Source organism: Manis javanica, chromosome 1, assembly GCF_040802235.1.
Source record: "Manis javanica isolate MJ-LG chromosome 1, MJ_LKY, whole genome shotgun sequence".
NCBI classification, from domain to species: Eukaryota; Metazoa; Chordata; class Mammalia; order Pholidota; family Manidae; genus Manis; species Manis javanica.
Window position 1 is genome coordinate 119,833,977 of NC_133156.1, and position 14,660 is coordinate 119,848,636.

At 40.9% G+C, this 14,660-nt stretch overlaps 1 protein-coding gene and 1 long non-coding RNA gene across 13 annotated transcripts in view; one reads left to right on the top strand and one right to left on the bottom strand.

The window, feature by feature from the left end:
• FYB1 (FYN binding protein 1) overlaps positions 1 to 14,660 on the top strand; it is a 148,226-nt gene that overhangs the window by 44,711 nt on the left and 88,855 nt on the right. For all 12 annotated transcript variants that reach the window (XM_037002535.2, XM_037002508.2, XM_037002522.2 and 9 more), the window contains one exon: positions 12,976 to 14,140. In XM_037002535.2, the coding sequence (XP_036858430.2) occupies positions 13,003 to 14,140 (1,138 nt within the window). In that variant the 5' untranslated portion in view covers positions 12,976 to 13,002. The remainder of the gene's footprint in view (positions 1 to 12,975; positions 14,141 to 14,660) is intronic.
• On the bottom strand, positions 3,016 to 5,524 carry LOC118969136 (uncharacterized). The gene is made up of 3 exons (XR_005057035.2): positions 5,317 to 5,524; positions 3,390 to 3,474; positions 3,016 to 3,188 (listed from the first exon to the last, which is right to left on the bottom strand). It is a non-coding gene; the product is annotated as an uncharacterized lncRNA (long non-coding RNA).

The window sequence follows — 14,660 nt, forward strand, 5'->3', positions numbered from 1 at the left end:
CAGGGTCAAGCATGTCCTAAGCATTTATACCTACAGTTGCTTACGGATGAGAAGTGGGGACTGGAATCGTGTCTGTATCAGCCACTAAGAATAAACCAAGTAGGGTTTGGGCAGGGATGAGAATCCCATGGGAAATCCTAGAAGCTGAAGAATACTCCCCCATCAGAAGCTGGTCTGGGGTTTCTCTGATGGATTTGGAGAGTTCAGGGCTTGTCCTGTTTTTCTGCCTCTGCTCACCAGCCTCCTTACACGTTCAGGAAACCAGCAAAACCATTGAATGTTGAGACCTTTATGAAAAAGGCTGCAGAGTCCCTGCCATGGCTGGTGGTCAGAGCAGTGTCTGACCTTGCTTCTGCGGGCAGGTTAAGTGGGGACTAATTCCCCTTCTGTCTTTCCGAGTCAGGCACAGTCGCAGCGGGGACACCTGCTCTGGGGTGGTTACTAACGGAGGCCCAGAAAAGGGAAGCATGTTAAAAGACTTTCTGTTCTTCATCTTAAACCCCATCCAGGCAGGCCCTCGGACATTCATAGATATACAGCACAAAGGCATTTAGGACTTTTGTGAGGGTGGGCGTGCTAGTTTCCTCAGGCTGCTGTAACAAATGACCACAAACGAGGTGGCTTACAGCAACAGAGATTTATTCTCTCGCAGTTCTGGACGCCAGAATTCTGATATCAAGGTGCTGACAGGGTCAGGCTCCTCAAAAAGCTCTTCAAGAGAATCCATTCCTGGCTTATCCCTGCTTCTCCTGGGTCCAGGCATTCTTTGGCTTGCGGCTATATCACTGCAATCTTTGTCTCTGCCTTCACGTGGCCTCCTCTTTTATCGTCCCCTCTTCTGTATCTTATAGGGATACTTATTGGATTTAGTGACACCTGGGTAATCCAGCATGATTTTAGTACACGATCCTTAATTGTATCTGTTTTCCAAATGAGGTCACATTCTGAGACATAAACATGCCTTTTTGGAGGGAGTTACTTCAACCCACTATGGGTGGGTGTATAGGTAGAGGGAAAATTTAGAAAGACAAGCAGCCAACACTTGCACCCCAATCCCATTCACCCATTCTGAATCACGGTACTCCCAAAAGGTACCCCAGTCCTTGCCATGAAATTCCTACAACACTTTTAGCTGGAGTTGATCAATAAAGATGTGAGGATATGAGCAAGAGGGATCCAGGATCCCCATGGTTATGTTTTACGTTGAATCTGTAGATTGCTTTGGGTATTATGGTCATTTTAAGAATATTACTTCTTCCTGTCCTTGAGCACAGCATATCTTTCTGCTTTTTGTACTTGTCTCTTTCATTAATGTCTTGTAGTTTTCAGTATACAAACACCTTCATTAAATTTATTCCTAGGTATTTTATTTTCTTTGATGCAATGGTAAATGGGATTGTTTTCTTATTTGTCTTTTTGATAATTCATTATTAGTGCTTTTAATCATTTTGTACCTGAACATGCCACAGGATGCCACACCTTTCCATTTGTACCCATGGCTGGCTGGACTGAAAGAAATCCTTAGAGGAGCACAGCAGGTTGGGTTGGGTCATATAACATGTGTAGCTTTAAAAAAATCCGCCAGGTGATTCTACCATACCCTGTGTTTTGTGCCCTCTGCTTTCCCTGGCTTTCCCTTAGAGGAGCCCTTCCAAAATATTTTTCTTTATCCTACCAGTCAAAACATAACTTTAGTCAGTGAGCTGTGCTTATACCTCTGCACTTATACCTCTACTGCTTTTATTCTTATTAGAAATTTGTCACTGGTCCTTTGTTACATTTTTAGCCATACTTACATGTAAGTTGTTTAAAATGTTTGAAAAAATTTTCTAAATTTTTGAATCAAAATTTCATCTGGGCAGTGAAATGTATACATATAAGTTGGTTCTTATTGAAATGTTACTTTCTCGTCCCTTTTGAGTCATTTCCATTTTCCTCTTTCAATCACTAAAACTTAGACAACAGAAAAGAAAACACCTCACTGTGGGAAAATATCAAAGCAATTTTATCATTTACAGAAAGTTTTACTTTAATTTAATAATTCTCCAAACACCAGTTAACTATTTTTGTAATTTTTTTCCTGGCAAAACATACATTACATAAAACTTGCCATTTTAACCATTTTTAAGTGTACAGTTCTATGGCTTAAGTACATTCACACTGTTGTATGATTACTACCATCTATCTCTAGAACTTTAACATTTTCCTCAACTGATACTATGTACCCATTAAACACTAACTCTCCATTCCTCCTCCCCTCAGCCCCTGATAACCATCATCCTACCTTGTCTTTATGAATTTGACTACTTTGGGTACCTCAGATAGGTGGAATCACAATATTGTCCTTTTGTTACTGGCTTGTCTCTCCAAGTGCAATGTCTTTAAGGTTCATCCACCTTGTAGCATGGATCAAAATGTCCTTCTTTTTTAACATTGAATAATATTCTATGTATGTATATACAAACCTTGATTAAACTGTTCCTCCATTGATGACACTGAGGCTGCTTCCACCCTTCACCTATTGTGAATAATGCTGCTACACACATGGGTGTAGAAATACCTGTTTGAGTCACTGCTTTCACTTCTTTCGGGTGTATCCAGAAGTGGAATTCCATATAGCATTTAGAAAATCATAGAACAGAAAGGGATTTTGGTGTTTCATTTTTTATTTCCATTCTTTGAATTAACCATAGATATTAATACTTTTTTTTGTTTTGCTTTTTCTCCAGACAGGAGTTATTTTAAATGCATTGCCAGCTATCTGATTTTTGCCACGGGCCTTCCCGAATCATAGCCTCTTTTCCTAGTCATATCAGTTCATACCCTTCACCCTCCTGCTGGTAATATGTTTTAAGCTGCGGCCAGGTGAATAATATAAACACCACCCTGGAGGGACAATGCATGACAAAAATGGTGCCCCAGTGCCCTGAACTACCAATTAGATGATGGATGTCACTGACTCTAGGAGGCAGTTGCTTGGGGGAAAAGAAACCTGATAGAGTCATCTTACCTAAACACTCTACCCCCACAGCGATACACACAGACGAAACATCTAAAAAAGCAAGCAGAATTGTTTGTCTTATCTTACCCTTCCCAGATTGCTTGTGATGTTGCAGTCAGCTGCGGTGTTCTGGTCTACAGCCCTACATCCCCTGTGTCTTGCTGCCTTCTTGTTCATCTTAGATCTCCTATGATCACAACCATAAATAGAACAAATGTTAATACACCTCCTGCCATGATTAGGGATACTTGGACATAGGTAAATCACTAGGGTTAGGTGGAAAGCTGCTTGGATCAGGATCAGAATAGGAAACTGTAAGTTTTGCATACGAGCTGAGAATTTAAACTCAAAATAGTAATGGTACAAAAAAGGAAAATATAGTTCTTACGGTGTATTGAAGAAAACGTAACATGTAGAGTCAGAAAACAGGTTTGGTTCTCCTTTCTACCACGTGCTTGAACTTAGTTTTCCTTCTGTAACAGTAAGAATGAACCAGGCTTTAGGAAGATCAAATGAGCTATTGCATATGAAATTTTTTTTAAATGTGATTATTAGTTTTAATAATAGAATCAGTTATAGATGCAGAATATCAAACTCCAGAATTGTTTTCCCAGCTATACAAATATACATAATTGTGCAAGAAACATCGAAGTCACTTGCACCTTAGAATAAGTGACGTTATTAAAGCACAGACTTGAAACTAGATAGTAGCAAAGTACCAAGAACTAGAACTAGCCTGTAAGCAAGCAGTCACCACAAGAAAATGAAGGGACGCACGGATGAATGAGTAAGTGAAAAACCAGAGCAGCTGATGCCATGAGATACCTTGGAAAGATGAGGGGACATGAGAAAAGAGGGTGGTAAGGGGTTAAGAGCAGGACACACACCATGCAAAGCTTGCAATTGAGAACATCACAGTTTTAATGAGGAAAGGTGCAACCACCCTAAAGAGCCCCATGATGACAAAGGTGAGAGAAGTTGCTCATCTCATGGCAGAATCTTGTTACTGTGACTTATAAAAGAGAAAAAGTGAGGTCAGAGGTGTGAGGTGATTATATTTTTAAATTCTGATTAATAAATGCTAAATGCATTTTCCTCAAATTTCAAAAGGAAAGACAGAATAGGAATGAGAAGGGGAGATGAGGAAGAGGTTTCCACACTGTCTTGTTCTGTAGAGTGAGGTTTCCAAACTTGACCCATCTCTGTTTGTGGTATCTTCCCTAATCCTCCATGTCTAATGTCTGAGTATTTACTTCCTTTGTATCCTAGTCTGAATCCCTCACCAACCAGCAGCTGCTGCCTGTCTTTGTTAATTTGTTGAAGCCTTCCTCTTCTCAGTAGTTCTTCTCACACAGAACTTTTCATATGCTGAGAAGGAAGTCTTTAGAAAACCATACAGAAGGCCTCTCCCCTGACCCCACTCCAAGTAGACCTTCCATTTTCAGTTTCTAACTTGTTGTCAAGTGCAGAAAAGGGCCTCAGTGCCTAGGCTCCTAGTGTGTGTGTGCGGTTGTGTGTATATATATGTTTATGTGTTGGGAGGGGTGTGGAACTGAGGAATAAAAGGGAACAGAACATTTCTGTTTTATTTTTCCATGTCAAACAGTATATTCCTCAGCTGTAAAGAATTTTTATTTCAAATTTCATATTTTTAGCAAAGTCAGTTTTCTTTTGCTGGCTTATACTATTTATATATGAAAAAAGAATTACCACAAGAAATAGTTGATGGAATTAAGATCTCTGTGAGGTGACAGAGTTGAAAGTACAGGAAAAATGAAAGGACTGATATTGTATTATGAGAAATAAAATTAAATTTAGCCTAAGACAAAATAAGCCACAAGTTAGATACCCAGGAAAACACTTCAGTTAGTCCAAATGTAAATTCCTCAGACACTATCTTCTAATTTGCTATATTTAGTTAATGCAGGTTAAGTGAATTATACCGTAAGCAAATGCAAGCTAAATTTGCTATTAAAACTGTATAAAATGGAATAACAAAACAAGTAGTTCCAGGACTGTTGTTCTATATGAATTACATCCAATTGTATATTTTCTATATCCTATCATCATTTATTAGAATCAAGGAATAAAAAACTTAGCAGAACAAACTTCAAAAACACATAGTCACATTTAACTTCCTTATCTATTTATGCTTAAGCCATCAGACACCATGCTAAAGTCAAAACTGTTTGGCCAGGAGTTATTTGGCAGGATAACCAGGAAGAGAAGGTTGGAAGATTCTAATTTACGATGGTGATTTTAAAACCTGGTCTTTAAAGACAAAGGGTACACAAAAGGCTCCTTGATCAATGTACCTTTAGAGTTCAAGGTGACACAACATTTGGGAGGTGGGCCATCACCATCTAAGCTTTACCACTTGCTAAACAATCTTGCTTCCTCTCCTTCAATCCACTAGAAGAAAGAACACAATAGAAACAAGAAAGATTCAGAGCATCAGGTGCCTGAGATAATGCAGGAGGGAAGGGTGATACACAGTAACATCTGTAGAAGTTTTCAGCCAGGGTTCTCAGGCCAGCCTCCTGGGGAGAGGTGGCTAAGTTCACCTGTGCTGAAGGAAGCAAAACACACAGCTACCGGAGAGCTCCCCTCATGCCAGGTGTTTTCTTCTTAACTGCATTACAGCTCACAGGGCTGGTGCTGGGCTTGTCTGCAGTTCCATCTCCACCCTCACAGCTACCGAGACAAACGTAAGGGGTTTGTCTCCCAATCAGAGCTGTCACCATGGCTTCCGCCCCCCAGAGCCTCCTACCTGCGCCCTTGCCGAGTGTGCAACAGCCTGATCCTGCCCCAAGAACGCAATCTGTGGTGAGAGGCACGTTCCCACATCCTGTCAAAAAGGGGCCTGGTGCTTCCTTCAGCCCCAGAGACTCAGCCAACTGGAATCCATCACGGCCCATTCGCAAGGAAGTAGAGATGTTAGACAGACAGCTCTTAAAAATAGATTCATGACTGGGGTTCAGCACTCTTTAAGAAGCTAAGTTCCCTATGTTGTACACCTTAAAGCAATGTGATACTGTGTATCAACTATACTTCAGTCAAAAAACAAAAAAGGAAGCTAAGGCAATTACTTCCCCAACTAGCATCTGTGTGATCAAGAATGGCGAAACTCAAGTAAAGGCTGTCCATCAGCCAGTGTGTTTGATAGAGATCGTGGAAAGAAATGCGCATTAGAAAGTGTTTGTCCAAGGGGGTGGAAGCAGAGGGGTGCTGTTTTTGAGGAAGGAAAATAAAAACAGGTCCCTGCTTTTACATCTCATTCAGAAAACAGAGTATACACATTAAGTATGTATTAATCTGTAATACAGCACACATATTAATCATGATTATTAAGACCTAATTAAATAATTAATATTTAAATGTTAGTGGGGATAAAAAAAGGTTTACTCAGTTTCACTGTGTCTAGTGGAATTTGCCATCTACCATCTTGTGAAAGATTGTCACAAGTACTGAATTTTCATTAACTCTATCTTCACAACTAAAAGCAATTAGGGAAGTTTTATTATGTAATTTCAAAAAGAGTTTGAAGAAAGTTCATTTTCAGATTAAATCAGCTCCTTTTTCCAGTTTACTGGGCATAGCAGATCAAGTCTCTTTAAAGAGATAAGACAACTTATGGATGTGTGTGTGTGCTCATAAGAGGTGGAAGGCTTGGTTATGGGGAGTGTATGTGTTAATTTCTTTAATCTAGGCAATATAATCCACTGAGGATGAATATCATTGCTCTGTGAAAGTTTGAACTCCTTAAGTCTATTACAAATTTTCACCAGCCTGTTTCCTATCCCAAAGATGTTAAGTTTGACATAGGGAAAAACTTTCTATCTTCTCAATCTTTTTGTTATATTTTCTTAATCAGTCCTTAGCTGATTAGGTCCTAAGTCTGACAACATGAGCCGTCACCCCTGCTGAAGCTGGGCCCCCCATGCAGCACACAGTCATCACCTGCTTCCTTCCCGCTTCCTCTCCCCCGGCTACAACCTCTGCAGCCATGGCAGGATCCGGGCTGGCTTCCTGGCTTCCTGGAGGTTTTTTCCCTTCACGTACACACCTCCTTACAAGCTCGTGTTTTTCCCTGATGCCACTGTATTTGAGGTCCTGTTATGGGTATGGTGGCAGTGGCAGGAACTAATTTCATTCCATGAAAAGAACCAGCAATTAGGCCCAAATAAGTCATGAAAAGTGACATGTTATCTCAACATAACAGTAGAAAAGAAATCCACACACAGTAATATTGATGGATGATAAAGGAAAGAAAGAGAGAGAGAAGGAAGAAGGGAAGGAAGGAAGGAAAGAAGGAAGGAAGGAAGGAAGGAAGGAAGGAAGGAAGGAAGGAAGGAAGGAAGGAAGGAAGGAAGGAAAGAAGGAAGGAAGGGAGGGAAGGAGGGAGGGAGGGGAAAGAAACCAATAATCAATCAATTTGGGTAAACTATTGTTATTTACTGTCTCCTTCGTGATTAAAAAAATTGCATGCCGTCAAGTGAAATCATTTTCTTCTCTTTCTCCATGGGTTCTGTCTAAGGAAGAATAACAGTATCAAAAGAGTGGTTTGTTTTCCTCATGCTTTAATTACAAAAGTATACAGACACATCTTAAGGAGGTAAAATCAGGCTGCAGTTATTTTCAATTCATCAGTTACCTGTGGTTCATGGGTGTTTTCTTTCTTTTGTGCTTTACAAATGAAACTTTACAAAGATGAGACTTTCAAAGACAAGGGCTTTAAAAACAATCTCTAATGGCAGCCTTTTGTATTATTTAGTGTGTACACAGTTATTTATCAGTTTTAGAGTGTATTATAATATAAAAATTAAAATCAGACTCTCTGGTAAGGTGTTTTGAGTAATTAGAAGCAAAGGATTAGCTCAGGGCTTCTCATCCTCAGCACTATTTGGACTGATACTCTTTGTAACAAGAACTGTCCTGTGCTCTTGAGGGTGTTTTGCAGCATCCCTGGCCTCACTCAGTGGATGCCAAGAGCACTCCCTCAGTCATTTTAATCAAAGATGTCTCCTGACATTACCAAATTTGCCCCCTGTTTGAGAACCACTGGATTAACGTAATATCCAAGACATATTTAAAAGCATGAATACTGTAAAATAAATCCCAAACAAGCAAAACCCTATAACCAATAACAATAATAGGGTATTTTTAATTTTCCCTATGAAAATATGTAGACGAACTATCTACAAAAGGAAATATTTTCTTGATGTGTGCAAATTCTTGATGTCTGTCCTAAATACCAACTCAGACTTTGTTTAAGTATGTACTTTATTCACTGCTTTTATGTAAGTTGCTAAAAGCAAAAAAAAAAAAGATATTTTGGAATCTGGGGTTATTAACTAAAAATCCAGAAGAGGAAGCAAAGGCATTTTTGCTAGCAGCCACCTTCCCAGGGCCTGTGGCAACATGGTGAGTTTATACCAGTGGAGATATACAATTCTGAGGAAAGAGAATATGCATGGGGACTAAAGCAAATTAATTTCTGTCAAGAGCATTTCTATAATTACATCTGTGTAGTTATAGAGCAATATATGAGAGTAGTTTGAGCTAAACATGTATAGGTACATAACAGAGAGAAATAATAATAAATTACTTCAAATGACTTTAGAAAAGGAATTTCAAGTAATTTAAGATAAAATGTTTGTTTTTGCTCAAAATATTCTAAACGCTAAGACCTTCCAGATTGAAATACCTCTTCTTAAGAATAAGCAGAAGCCCAATCTTTAAATCATTCAAAGTTAAAAAAAAAAAAAGCCCCACAAACTAATGTAAAGTGTTAATAACAGGGGAAATAGGATAAAAAGTATTTGAAAATTCTCCTACCATCTCTCAATTCTACTATAAATCTAAAACTTTCTAAAAAAGTAAAGAAATGAAACATTTTTAAACAAGTTCATGAAAATAATATGCACTGGTATGGATCAATTGTCAAAGGAAAAATGCAGATTTAATATTGAAAATATTTAACAACTGATTTGCACAGGTACCAAGCAATCAGAATGGTTTGCAGATTATACGTCCATTTGTACTGATTTGTAGCAACTAAATATCAGTCCTGTGAAAAAACAAAGTACAGAACAGGGGTTTCCATATGTGCCAAGTTGGGGACAGGAAGGATGTGTGTGTGTGTGTGTGTGTTTGTGTGTGTGTGAGTGTATTTATATGTATTTGTATATGCATAGTTTAGAAATGTACACAAGAGACTGATAACAGGATCACCTCTGGTGAGGACTAAATTCACCATGTAATTTATTGTTTAAAGTGGGTCCATTTTGAGAGTAAAAGGAAGCATCATTAACAATTAATCCAGAACAATAGACAAAAACTCCAAGTGTCCTGGTAAGTCAGGATACATGACCCCTCTAGATCTGGCACCCTGGGGTTCAGGGCTTAAAGAAGGCTTACTTTTCATTCTATTACAATGATACATTGCTCCTGCCCCCCTTTAATTTTTTTGAAGTAAAAATAGCCTTGGAAAATGGAATGGATAGTCAATCTGCAGTGAGATTAGTATGGGAGAATGTCAAAATGTGTTTTTGCCATTTTTGTCTTTCTATCATGATCATTGGGAAAGAAATCATGCTATTGTTTTTAAGATGAAGGGTGAATCGGGGTGTTGGAAATTTTAACTAATACACTTACTAACAACAATGACAGAACAATTTTCTAAAACTAAACAGTCAGCATAAGTAGTAGAGTTAGATTTGCTAGACATATTAGTGTAAGCTCGGCTGTTACTGTTTCTTCAGTGTCCTACACAGGAACTTATTGCTCTTTCTTTCCCTATCTTTCAACATCCAGTGAAAAGTTTCAGTGTTTGGGAGGCCAAACTCAAGCATAGTAACTCTATTATGTTATCCAGAAGTATGTTTGTTTCAGTTACATTTATTTAATATTAAGACATAACATTAACATGTGTAGCCTCAGAATGTGGTCACCTGGAGAAAATTATGTTATGTGACTAATGAATCCAAAAAAACAGCGATGGCAGACAACCAATGGATGTATGCTATGTACAGTTCTTGATCTAAGAACTGTACATGCATTAACCCACTTAATCCTAATTAAAAAACAAAATCCTGTGAGAAATAGGTACTGTTATTATTCTCATTTTATAGATGAAGAAAACTAAGTCTCGGAGAGGTTAAGTAAGTTGCTAGGTCACATGGCTAAGTGGCGAAGTCAAGGTTTGAACCCAAGTCAGTAATTCCAGAGCCGGTGCTCTTAACCATGATGTCGCTCTGCCTCGTGGGTCTGGGCTGGCAGCTAAGGACCTAAGTTTCAATTCCAAATGAACCACTTCCACGTTTCCTAAACTAAAACCAGGATGTGGAGTTTGACAATAGGTTAGTGTGTTCATGGGTTTCCCCGGTAAATCCGAGGTGTGGAATAGGGATGCCAGTTAAATCCTTTGGTTTCTGGTTTCACAGCAGCACAGTGAGAGAGGTAGACTAGATGGTTTCTAACATTTCACTTGCTTTGCAAAAGTAGGAAACCCTCCTATGTTCCAGAAACTCTTTGAAGTGCCTTACAAATACTCATTTGTTTAATCTTCCTAACAGCCCTCTGACACAGCATTACTATTTCCATGAAAGAGGTGAGCAAACAAAGGCCCAGAGAATTTGTGTACCTTCCCCTAGGTTTAAAAGCTACTAAGATTCAAACCCAAGAAGTCTGTGCACTTAACCGCTCTGCAATGTAGCCCACTTGTTACAATCTAGAATGAATTAAAGACCTAGAATATAAATTACAAAATATAGAGTAAGTCTAGAATAAAAGAATTCTTCCCCAGAGAGACTTTCTTTGGTGGGGGGTTGGAGGATGGGGGGAGATGTAGAAAATGTTTGTGTCCTTCTCCTTTATGCACCTGGCATTAAAGTTTAGCGTCCTCTGCTGCCATGACCTCCCTGGAGGCACAGGTGAGGCCTGTCTTCTCCTGTCCACTCCCCTAGCACCTACACCTCTCCTCTTTCTGCTGTCTCCTGCCTGTTGTCTTCAGGATTGCTTGAGGCTTTGAGGAAATCATGGGGATTAAAAGAGCAGTCAAGGGAGGCAAGGTAGAAAACAAGATGTTTTCAGCAACTCAGATTTAGGGTTGTAAAAAAAGGAGCAAAATTCAAGCTGGAAAATGCTGCTCTCATCTGGTTTTCTCCTCCTCATGCCTTACCCCTATCCTGAAAATACACACTCTACAGTTTGGTACAGAGAGAAACTCCTGCTGAGGCACCATTTCTTTTCAATCACTGTTCACAGTATTCAGCTCAGTGCCAACCTTCATTCCCCAAACATAGACTAGAACTCTGAGGATGCCGGGCCCTGGTCTAGGTGTCATGGGGACACTAAGAGGAATGAGACAGTTTCTGGACTTGGAGCCTCAGACAGACCTGAGTTTGCACCCCTGTGCTCACAGTTCCTGTCTAGGAGCCCTTGAATAAGCTACCTAACATTTCTAATAATAATGGTTTCCATATACTGAGTCCATACTGTGGCCCAGGCAGACACTTTACAATTCCATCTCTAATGGGCATGCTAGTTCTGGCAGACATGTGTTATTATCCCCACTTTATAGGTTATACAACTGAAACCCCACAAATAAGGTAGGATTCAAACCAAGTTCCCAGGCTCTTTCCATGACGTCCTCCTACAGTTTCAAGCTCACTTTTCTGTCCCATGAAACGGAGTTCCGTAACACCATTCTCAAAAAGAATGAGATGGGGCCATATAGATCTGGGCATGCAACAGAATCAACACACATATTTATATACTAAATGGTGGTTCTTACTATTGTGAAAGGAAGTAACACGGGACACAGAGAAGTGCCTGAAGTGTTACACGAGCTAAAAGGAGAAAGCAAGTCTTCCCAACTGCACAGGATCTGGTTTTGAGGTATTTGAGTGGGGCCTTGAAAGATTAAATACGCTTGGGTGTGTGGCCAGACAGAGAGAAGTGTGAGAGGTAGGGAAACATTTCCTAGGTGAATTTTAAAGCAGGAAAATGGAAATTGTCATAGCTGCATGAGGATCTTTAATAATTTTTTAAAATCCTGAGATTTTCAAATATTTTTAAGAGATTTACAACACCATGAATTAATTCTTCCAGACTAAATGAGATTATAGTCACAGAGAAGGGTGACTGCCTGCTATCTTTACTAAGTAAAATGCTATTTTAGACAAAGAGGACAGAGGCTGTATGCCAGGACTTCCAAGGAGTGATAAATGTCATTAGAGACAAGAGGAGAAGTCTGGTGAAACAAGAAATGTGGATATGAGACTTCCCCGCTGGTCTCCACTGATGCTGGTCACCTTCCCTATGTGCCCTGGGCTCTGCCCCCTAGACAGGACCACTTCTGAAAGTGAGCACACTCCGCCTGCCAGTCTCTCTCTGGTTGAATCATTTGCACTGAATATTTGTGAATAATTAGAAAAACGTGTTGTATTACTTACAAAAATGAGTGTGTTTTTCTGCTACACCTCCTGTTAGCAAACCAACAGACCTTAAATGTGGAGAGGATCAAGACAACTCTTGCCAACCACAGAAATGTTAAACATGGCCATGCTGTATAAAGCATGCAATCTAAATTTACAGAAGAGCTTTCTTTCATTTTTTAAGTGCAGTTTCTATTTAAGTGTTTCAATTGTTATAATGTGGAAGAAGTCACTTATTAGTCACTTCCATATTTTTTCAAGTAAAACAAAATAGATAAATATCAAGAGTAAATCCAACTCTTAGCTGGAGCAACAGGGAGAGGAAAAGAAAAAGGTTAAGTTGTGACTTAAACAAAAGTAACCAAAACTCTCACAACTTATTTTGCCATAGAGGAAGATAAATGTTACAATATCTCGCTAACCAATCAGCAACGCTGCAGGCCTCAAACCAGGAAACCCTTTAAAGTGTAGTATTTTAAATTGTGTAAGTGAGACTTCTGGCTCTCAGCTAGTTTTTGTTCCCTGTGCTTGTAGGATGCAAAAACAGATGTGAAGTCCCTCATGGCGAAGTTTAACACAGGGGGCAACCCCATGGAGGAGGTCTCTGTCAACAGCCGACCCTTCAAAGCCCCAGGGCAAAACTCACCTTCAGGAGTGCAAGCTAAAAAGAACTTATTCAACAACCAAGGAAATGCCAGTCCTCCCTCAGGACCTAGCAACACACCTAGGTTTGGGTCCCCAAAGCCACCTTTGGGGGTGAAATCTTCTTCCGAGGAAAAGCCTGACAAGGAGCCCAAACCCCCACTTCTAAGGCCGACTGGAGTGGACCAAAGATTCGGACCGTCGGCAAACTCAGCTGCCAGAGACCCTGAGGCCAAGGTGGGATATCTGAGACCCGTGGGCCCCAAGCCCAACAACTTGCCCAGAGAAGATTCTAAACCTGTGCTTCCCCGGCCTCCCGGGAATAAGCCTTTGCTGCACGGTGTCAACCAAGACTCTGACCTAAAGCCACCAGGCCCAAAGCCGGGGTCTAATCCTCTAACCCAGGAAAATGAGCAGAAGCAAGTGTTCCCAAAGCTACCTGGGGTTAAAGGCAAGTTTATGTCAGCCTCGCAAGATCATGACCCCAAACCCCTCTTTCCCAAACCTGCCTACGGCCAGAAGCCAGCCTGGAGCGCCGACCACTGCTACGAAGACGAGGGTGGCCCCAAGGACGCATCTCTGCAGAAAGGGCCCCTGGGTCCCCCAGGAGCCAAGTCCAAAACCGGCCCCCTAAAGCCAGCAAGGGAAGACCCGGAAAATAAAGACCATGGAGGTGACACGTCAAGCTCGCCTTTCGCTGGAGTGGTTCTGAAGCCTGCGGCTGCAAGCCGAGGAGGCCCCGGCCTCTCCAAAAACACGGAGGGTAAAAGTGAAGATAGGAAGTTAAATGCTGCTAAAAACGTCTTCCTGAGCAAAATGCATCAGGAGGAGTCGGCGTCTGGGGCTCCTCCTGCCAAGTTCCCTAAGACACCTTCTAAGCTGACAGTGGCAGGGCCATGGGGCCAAAGCCAAGAAAAGGAAAAGGGAGACAAGGACCCAGCCACCCCGAGGCGGAAGCCCCTACCTCCCTTGTTTACCTTGGGCCCACCCCCACCAAAACCCAGCAGACCCCCTAACGTGGACCTGACGAAGTTCCGAAAAGCCGCTTCTGGAAACAGTGAGTTCTTTGTTCGTTTGCTATTTAACATGTTTTGTCCCACACAGGGTGTTTTAGCATCTGTGTAAAATTTTGTAACATTGAATGCGTCCATCACTGGTTCTGCTGTGCACATGATGACTTTCCTCGGCATGTTATTCCTTTGGTGTGGGAAGTCTGAAAGTCGAAATCCTTGGTTCTGTGTGAGCATTCTTTGAGAAAAAGCCTTGGTGGGATGGTTTTGGCGGTTGGGGGAAATACATCCACTTGATTGATAGATGGTTTTGCTTTCGTTTACTTCCTTACTTGGTTTTCATGTCTGTTGAATGAGACTGAGGTGTGTAAGTTACCCCTCCTACCACAGGGGAGTTAGACAGAAAATGAACCAGCCTCTAAGTCAAGTGGTTCTCAGTCCGGGGCCGTGTGGATGCCCAGGGGACATTTGGCAACGAGTGGCATCTAGTAGGTACAGGCTGGGGCTGCTGGACACCCCACAATGCACAGGACAGCCTCCCATGACAAACGCTCATGCAACCACAGC